We start from the raw sequence: 8,904 nt of genomic DNA, 5'->3' as shown, positions 1-8,904 counted from the left end.
TGCAAGAGACTGTAGTAACACCAAAGATTATTGGAGCTGGAGGCAGCAGCAAGAGCGAGCTCGAGAGCAACTGCACTTGAGATAAACTGAAGCAAGTTCATGTCAGTCCGGCATTGGAACTTCCTTCTGACGGTACTGAATTGCACAGGAGATGTACGCATTGGACTTGTTAATCCGAAGAAACGACTCCGTAGATTACTAACAGGAACGATGTACTACTGCAACGCAAGCAATCTTGCTTGCCCCATTAGAAACTGTGCTTCAACACATACTATTTTCATCAATCCTCACTCACTGTGCTAGGGATCTCTTATGAAAATGATAATACTCCAAGGATGCAATCAGGTACAAGATTAATTCTCATGCAGAACTAAACATTCGTTTGGTTGTTCACCATCATCAATGAGAGTTCAGACAAACAAGTTCATGTAAGAGTGTGTCCCAGAATGCTCATGATCTGCGGCATCCAGGATGTTTGAGATGCGAGCTAGAGAGCAACTGCACTTGAAACAAACTGAATCAAGTTCATGTTAGGCATTGGATCTTCCTTGTGCTGGTACTGAACTGCCTAGGATGCACGCATCGGACTGAATCCGAAGGAACTGTCACCGCAAATAACCAGTATGACGGATGTGCTTCTGCAGTGCAAACAATCCCGTCCCATTTAAACTCTGATTCAACTCTGAAATTTCATAATATCTCAGAAAAGTCTGACATAAAAGACACACTGGAGCGACAGAGCATTCTTCAGATAAGTACGTATTATGTAACACCAGCAAGTGTGTAATACTTTGTTCGTTTGTTTGGTTGTTCATCATCAACCATCATGACCATGCTAGAGATTACGGCAATACATAAATACTCCAAGAATGCAATCAAGTAGTAGTACCAAGATTAATTCTTGCCGCAGGAAGAAGAAAAAGTACAGATTTCAGAGCCAAGCGGTACCGAGCAGTATCAAAGTTCAGTCTACAGGGGAGCAAGAACAGCAGCAGCAGCAAAGGGAACGACGACGATTAATTAACAGAGAAGATAATGGGGGAAAGCAAAAGCAAGAAGCATCACTAGGCGGTGGTCTCTTCGGCGGCGGCGGCCGCGGAGTCGTCGCCGGACTGGGACTCGAGGGGCGGGAGGAGCTGGGCCTTGCGGCGGGTGTCGCGGGGCGGGACGGGGACGGCGAGGAAGTGCTTGGTCTTGGAGATGGGGCGGGAGCGGACGAGCTCCACGAAGTCGCCGACCTTGAACTGGTTGTCGGGGTCGTGCGCCTGGTACTTCTTCTTGATCTTCTCCCGGCGGTGGTACTTTGGGTGCTGCTTCAGCCGCGCCACCTCCACCCCCACCGTCTTGTTCGCCTTGGTCGTCACCACCCGCCCCGTCAGCTGCTTCGCCGCCTCGATCCTCAGCGCCAGCCCCGCCGCCGGCCGCGCCCCCGCCCCCGCATTGGGGCTCGGCGAGAGGTGGAGCTGGGTGAACGGCGACGCGAAGGAGGAGCCCAGCAGCATCTTCTTCGTCTTCCTTCTCTCTCGCTCGCGGAGGTGGGATTGGGGATGGGATAGGATAAAGATAAGGTCTTTTTTGTTCTGGGTTTCTTCCCAGGCCAGGCCCCTATATAGCTAGCTCTCCACTCTACTTATATTTGGGCCTCAAGTACACATGGCCCTTGTACAAGACAGAAAAGTGAGCACAAAAATCAGCTAAAAAGGAGAAAACACAAGTTGTAAACAAGAGTTATTTTCATGAGAGGTTAACCCAGTCAGTAATTTGTGGTCAAACCACATCTTATAACAAAACCAAATACAATTTAAAAGAACAAATACACCCTACATTCAGATAACAGAAGCCATTCTTGACGCACGGAGTATAGGAAGAGGTAATATCACCAGTGGTGCTTAAACTTGTCACTGATGTTTACTTTAGTGCATGAACTTGAAAAATACATTAGTTCTAGAACTTGATATGAGCGTGCAAATACGATGATAATCTCATTGGTAGACTTATAATGCGCCGACATGACACCGCATTTTAATTAGCATGCACACGTGGCGTGGGACCCATTTCCAAGAAATGTCTTGCTTTATATATGTCTCTATGACTAGTGGGCTCCACATGTTAGAATCAAGGAAAATCAACGATAAAAATTGGCCTCGCCAAGAATCAAAGTTTCGACATCTTCCATGCAAACAACCAGCACTAACCACGAGACAACTAATGTTTTGTTGTCCACCAACGATAATGAAACCTAAGGGAACATGCGCGTGTCCGTGTGTGGTTTAAATGAGCCGAAGTCTGTGCGGCCCATGTTGCACATGTTAACTTTTTTTTTCCAGTTTATAAGAAGTATGTAAATCATAATGATAGTCATAAAAAAAATCTAATATCGATGTTATAAATATTATACAGACAAAAAGTAACTTATTTAGTGAAATCTTCAAATAATTGTAAAAATTATTGATGTATTATTTTTGAAAATATCATGTAAAATAAATAATTATTAATTTATTTATACAAATATTTGAATAATTATATGCACAGTTTAATAATTCATAAGTTTGTTTTTATGATGTATTTGTATAATATACAAATACTAAAAATTATGCAAAACTCAATTATATATATAGAAATTAAGAATATATGCCATGAGTGAAAGTTATCGCAAATGAATATTAATATAAATGTATGTATTTGTAATTTTGTATAATTTAAATATAATCCATGAGGTGCAGTCTTTACATTTACTAAAATTAATAATTTCGAATTTACTAAACATTTTAAATATAATTCACATGTAAGTAAGTGAATATCTTTAAATTTACATGATTTTTTACTAAGTTATTTTATTTTTATAATATTTATATCACATGAATAGTTTAGATTTGTTTTTATTAGTGTGATTATAATTTACAAATTTAAAAATAAGCTTTTTAGGGGAATTAAAAAAAGAAGCTACTATGTTGTTTAGTAAGTAGGCACTTGTACTTAAGAGCTACTTTGTGACTTCAAATGAAGCTTGTGTGAACTATGTATATAAATAGATGATTCAAATAAAAACTGGATATGTTAGAGAAATAAAATGTAGATAATTCAAATATACTTGTTAACCAGTCATCTCCCAACTAAAATAAAATAATTTCATAAAACTGAACAATGCAGAACTGGAAAAAGAATACAAAGATTATATGTTTTCTATATCAATGTTAGCCACGTGGAGATAATCACGGATGAAGGTGTCAACGTACAGCTGATTGAATGGCTAACGCAAAGCTAACAATTATTTTTGTAATCATGTGGGAACAGTTTTTGCTGAGATGGCATGGTTGATGAACGTGGATAGCTTGCATGTTTAGATAAATAGGTTAGTGGGGATAAATTATTTAAGTATTATAGATATCTATCTGAGTTTGTTATTAAGCTTTGTGAATTCAGATGAAGCTTGTGTGAACTATTTATATAATGCCTATCTGTTTTTGTTGCAGAGATCCGATGGAAAAGCGGTAGAAACAAGAATCTTTGCCGGGAGCAGCTCTCGGAAGATATACCTTTACCGAGGGCAAAGTGGCATGCGATGTGAGTGGCTGGAACTTGGTTGTTGCAATTATGCTGAGTGGGGCATTCGGTAAAACCTGACGGAACTAGCCGACGTGAAGTCACTTTATTTCGCCAGAGGCACTGCTTGGCTCTTGGCAAATTTCTGTTTGCCTGACAGGTGTACGCTGGGTGGCCTTTGCCTAGGGTTTTAGGCCCTTTGCGAATCTTTCTGGCACTCGTCGTTGGTGGCGATTCCAGTAGTGAGTTCCATACAGGTAACATTTTCAAATAAAAAAACTGTCCCTCCTTCAAAGAAGCTTTCTTCCCACTATATATATAAAGCAACAACCAAACAGAGAACGAACGATACAAGGAGATAGGATGGCCCTCAAACAACACAGATCCCAGGAAAACCAGGACGCACGCGACTACGCTACTAATATAGAGTACATGAAGATCTAAGAACAACACCAGGATAAGCCCTATAACACCTAAGCTCCACAACAACACCCCTAAGAGGGAGAACGACGCTAAGGTCGTCGTTGCCAAGTTCACACAAGACAAAGATTTTCACTCGAAACCAGAGAGGAGCACCACGACGACTCCTTCAAGAAGATAACGGCGCGCAGTGACAAGCGCGGAGCTTTCGGTCGGCAGCTCCCCGCGTCACCGCGAGGTCTCTAGGGCGAGCGCGAGGAGCACATAACTCCAAAACCGAATCGGGGCACCACCACCGCTAGCGACAGAGAGTATGCGCAAGCCACCCAGCGCCGCTCACATGACCAAGAGGGAAGACCATCATCATAGCCACGGTGACCACCGGAGAGCCAACCATGTGGTCCACCATTGGGGCCAGCCACCCCGTTATTCATGTCCAAGACTCCAACAACCGCCCACATCACGGTACACCAGCCACGGTAGGAGGAGTAAAAGACGACACCTTTCGCTCCTAGCCCCGACATCAGCCACAGAGTCTGGGTCGACGCCTCCATGGGAGGAGGCATCCAAGCCTGCGTCCCCAGCCGGTCCCGATAGACCAGGGGAGTCACTACCCCGTGACTACCGACGGCCATCGTCGAGCGCTTGCACGACACCATGACCATGTCCCTTGACGCCGATCTTCCCGGCAGTGTAGTGGAGTCCCCACCACCACCAACGCCTACCGTACCCACGAGGAGAGGAACCTCAATGCCACAGGTAGCTCCCGAACCGAGCCCAAGTGTGCCTACCCGGAGTACGAACTCCGACTCGCACCAGGCCCGCCCCGCCCAGATCCGCCCGCACGCGAGCCTCGACTCGCAGCCACACCGTCAACCTAGAAACAGTGGAACTAGACCCATTGCACCTCCACCCAGCGCCACCGGCGGGGTCACGACACCCAGCTCCAAACGCCGCCCCACCGATCTACACCACCCGTGCCCTCGTACGTGGTCACCACAGCTGCAGCTGCAGACGCCACCAGACCAATGCACCAAGGCACATGCCCCTGTGCCAGCTACCTCCAGCAGCCAAGACCATTGGCGTTGGCTGTCGAGCCAGATTTGGGCCAGGAAGCCCAACGCCGCGACCCCGCGCAGGCATGCTCTGCCGCACCCTCGACGTGCAGCCACCCTAGGACGCCATCGTCCGGCCGCCCCGGTCGCAGTCGCGTCGTGCCGCCCTGCAGAACCACGCGCCTCCGCTCGATGCCGCTATCCCGCGCCAGCCCACCGCGAGGAGGTCATTTGTTAAGCAAGCAACTGTTGAGACTACTCTTCTCTTTTGTCGATTACCTATAGGAATCATGCTGACGGCATTCGCCGATTTCTATCGCTACTCTAGTACCACTCTTAGGGCACATTTCTCAGGAAGAGGTTTCATAACTAAACGAACCCAACAGTTTTGGTTTGCAACTTCCTTCTTGCCTTTAAAGTTAGTACTCCCTCAGTTCCATAATTACTGTCGTGGTTTTAGTTCGTATTGAGCTGCATGCAACAAAGTTGGCATTCTTCTAAATTGGTAGTGGTACGTTTGAAATTTGCAGTGACAATTTGTTAGTATGAAATTAACAGTGTAGCATTTGTTCCGCTGTGTGGCCAGGGTATTGGTAGCTACTCTCCAACCAAAAATCCTGACTTTTGGTGGGACGTCGGCCTTCCATATAAGGTCCCAGATGCTGCGGTTCTTAGCAGTCCTGCAGGAGGTCAAAGAAACTAGGACAGTTTGGTTATGGATAGAGGCAGCCAACTTGTATGAGCTCCGGACAGACAAGATACCATTCTTTTCATAGTGCCATGCAACACAGTCCTCCACCGCCGACCTCGGAATGGGAATCTTGCAGATCTCCTCTGCATCAAAAGAGTGGAAAATTTGTTTCACCAGCTCCTTGTTCCACTCCTTCCTATCTGGATGCATAAGCTGATTTACCCATCGGAGTCTCGTTCTTCTGACAAAGGCTGTCGCTCTTAGTCCCTCATGTCTGGGTATCCATTGGTCCCGCTGAATTTGGATGCTCTTCCCGTCTCCGACACACCAGATTATACCTTTTTTCAGGAGCTCCAAACCAGCCTCGATTCCTCTCCAGACTGGTGATGCATCCGAAGCAAAAACGATGCCTAGAAGGTTTCCATGGGGGTAGTATTTAGACTTTAGAACCCTGGCGCATAGGCTGTTTGGGTTCTGAATAAGCCTCCACTCCTGCTTTGCAAGTAGCGCGATGTTGAAAAGGTGCATGTCTCTAAACCCAATACCTCCCGCTCTTTTCAGTTTAGTCATTCTTTCCCACGACATCCAGTGCACCTTACGTTGTCCGTTCTCATCTCCCCACCAAAAGTCCCGAATCATCTTCTCATACTTTTCGCAAAAGCAGTTGGATAGGAGGAACGCACCCATAGTGTAGCACGGGAGGGCATGGACCACCGGTTTCACATGAACTTCTTTTGTGGAATAGGACATGAATCTCTCCATCCAATTATTGCACCTTTTTCGGAACCTGTCCATGTTGGGTTGAAAGTTCTCCTCCTTCATCCTCCCTTCTGGTGGAATCCCCAGATACTTACTCTCAAAGAGGATGACACAACCCCCAGAGTGTTCTTTATCTCCTCCCTAATTTCTTCCGGACAGAGCTCGCTGAAAAGTATGGAGCATTTGCTCTTGCTCAACAACTAACCCATGCCCTTCTGGAAGTTTGTCAAAACCCTCTTAATAGTCCCAACTTGCTCCACTGTGGCCTTGAAAAAAATCAAACTATCATCGGCGAATAAGAGGTTTGAGATGCCTGGGCTATTTTTGGCGATTTTGAGTAGAGTCAAATTACCAATGGCAATCTCTTTCTTCATGAGGTTAACCAAGCTATCCGCTACAAACAAAAATAGATAGGGACTTAGTGCATCGCCTTGGCGCAAGCCTCTAGAAAGGGAGAAAGGTTCCAGCAGTACACCATTGCATCTAACAGTGTATCGAACTGAGCGAACACACTGCATAATCCAACCCGTCCACTTCTGATCAAAGCCCGTTTTAAGTATCACCTCCTCTAGGAACTTCCAGTCCACCCTGTCATAAGCTTTGGCCAGATCCAGTTTGTATGTGCGTGTGTATTGTGCAAGTTCTTACTATGCTGAATCTTGTGGAAGCACTCAAAAGCAACGGTAGCATTGTCAATGATCAATATACCCGGAATGAAGCACTCTGAGTTTCAGAGTTGATCTCATCCAACAGAGGGCGGAGACGGTTTACCAGGCACTTTGAGATCACCTTGTAGAGGACATTGCAAAGGCTGATTGGTCGATAATCCTTCAGCGGTTGTGGGGTATTTCCTTTCGGAATAAGCACTATTACTGTATCATTTATGCCCTCCAATAAGATGCCGTTTTAAAAAAAAATGAGGACACCCTTAATCACCTCTTCCTTGAGAACCTCCCAGTTTTTCTGAAAAAAGGGGTCGGGAAACCATCCGGCCCGCGTGCCTTGAGCCGGCCAATTTGAAAAAGCGCGTTGCTTATTTCCTCCGCTGTGAAAGGCCTTACCAATTCCTCCGATACGGTACGATTGACCAACTCAAGAATATTATTTGATTGCACTTCACTGTCCTTCTCGTACAGCTTTTTGAAGAAATCACGAGTCATATTTTGTATCCCTTCTATATCTTCTATCCACACGCCGGAGCTATCTTTCAGTTTTGTAATGTCGTTTTTCCTTTTCCTCCAGGTTGCTTTCCGCTGGAACCACTTTGTATTGTGGTCGCCTTCTCTCAAATATATGTTGCCCGTGAGCTCTGTCTCCACATTATTTCTTCCCTCAACAGAAGCTCGTCTAGCTCTTTGGTGCACTCCTTATACTTCTTTGTTGTTCTACATTAGGCCTACCACTTCACAGTATACTGAGTTTCCTACGCAGCTCCATCGTGCGTTTGATCACAGACCCAAAATCCCGGTCTGCCCATCCTAGCAAGGTCTTCTGCATATGCTGAATCTTGGTGCCAACTGTTGGGGAACGCAGTAATTTCAAAAAATTTCCTACGCACACGCAAGATCATGGTGATGCACAGCAACGAGAGGGAAGAGTGTTGTCTACGTACCAACGCAGACCGACTGCGGAAGCGATCACACAACGTAGAGGAAGTAGTCGTACGTCTTCTTCCCGATCCGACCGATCCAAGCACCGTTACTCCGGCACCTCCGAGTTCTTAGCACACGTTCAGCTCGATGACGTTCCTCGGGCTCCGATCCAGCAAAGCGTCGAGGAAGAGTTCCGTCAGCACGACGGCGTGATGACGATCTTGATGTACTACCGACGCAGGGCTTCGACTAAGCACTACAACGGTACGATCGAGGTGGAATTTGGTGGCAGGGGGCACCGCACACGGCTAAGGAACGATCTCAAGGATCAAGTTGTGTGTCTTGGGGTGCCCCCCGCCCCCGTATATAAAGGTTGGAGGAGGGGGAGCCGGCCGGCCAGGGAGAGGAGGCGCAGGGGAGTCCTACTCCCACCGGGAGTAGGACTCCTCCCCCCAATCCTAATCCAATTAGGACTCCCGGGGGGGAAAGAGAGAGAAGGGGGGCCGGCCCCCTATCCTAGTCCTACTAGGACTTGGGGAAGGGGGGGGGGCGCCGGCCAGCTTGGGCTTGTCCCTTTTCTCTTTTTCCACTAAGGCCCAATAGGCCCATTAGTCTCCCAGGGGGTTCCGGTAACCCTCCCGGTATTCCGGTAAAATCCCGATTTCACCCGGAACACATCCGATGTCCAAACATAGGCTTCCAATATATCAATCTTTACGTCTCGACCATTTCGAGACTCCTCGTCATGTCCGTGATCTCATCTGGGACTCCGAACAACCTTCGGTACATAAAAATGCATAAACTCATAATAACTGTCATCGTAACGTTAAGCGTGCGGACCCTA

At 46.6% G+C, this 8,904-nt stretch overlaps 1 protein-coding gene across 1 annotated transcript; it reads right to left on the bottom strand.

The window, feature by feature from the left end:
- Nucleotides 1–870: 870 nt before the first annotated feature.
- On the bottom strand, nucleotides 871–1,610 carry LOC123191228 (30S ribosomal protein S17, chloroplastic). Its single transcript, XM_044604044.1, has one exon. The coding sequence runs from the start codon at nucleotides 1,500–1,502 to the stop codon at nucleotides 1,065–1,067; it is 438 nt and encodes a 145-aa protein (XP_044459979.1). The 5' UTR covers nucleotides 1,503–1,610; the 3' UTR covers nucleotides 871–1,064.
- Nucleotides 1,611–8,904: the final 7,294 nt, after the last annotated feature.

This window comes from Triticum aestivum, chromosome 2A (assembly GCF_018294505.1).
Source record: "Triticum aestivum cultivar Chinese Spring chromosome 2A, IWGSC CS RefSeq v2.1, whole genome shotgun sequence".
Taxonomy (NCBI): Eukaryota; Viridiplantae; Streptophyta; class Magnoliopsida; order Poales; family Poaceae; genus Triticum; species Triticum aestivum.
The sequence above is the reverse complement of the archived record's forward strand: the minus strand, read 5'-3'. Positions and strand labels throughout refer to the sequence as shown.

Excerpts from the sequence above, each read along its gene's own strand:
- LOC123191228 (XM_044604044.1), bottom strand. The coding sequence starts at position 1,502 with ATGCTGCTGGGCTCCTCCTTCGCGTCGCCGTTCACCCAGCTCCACCTC.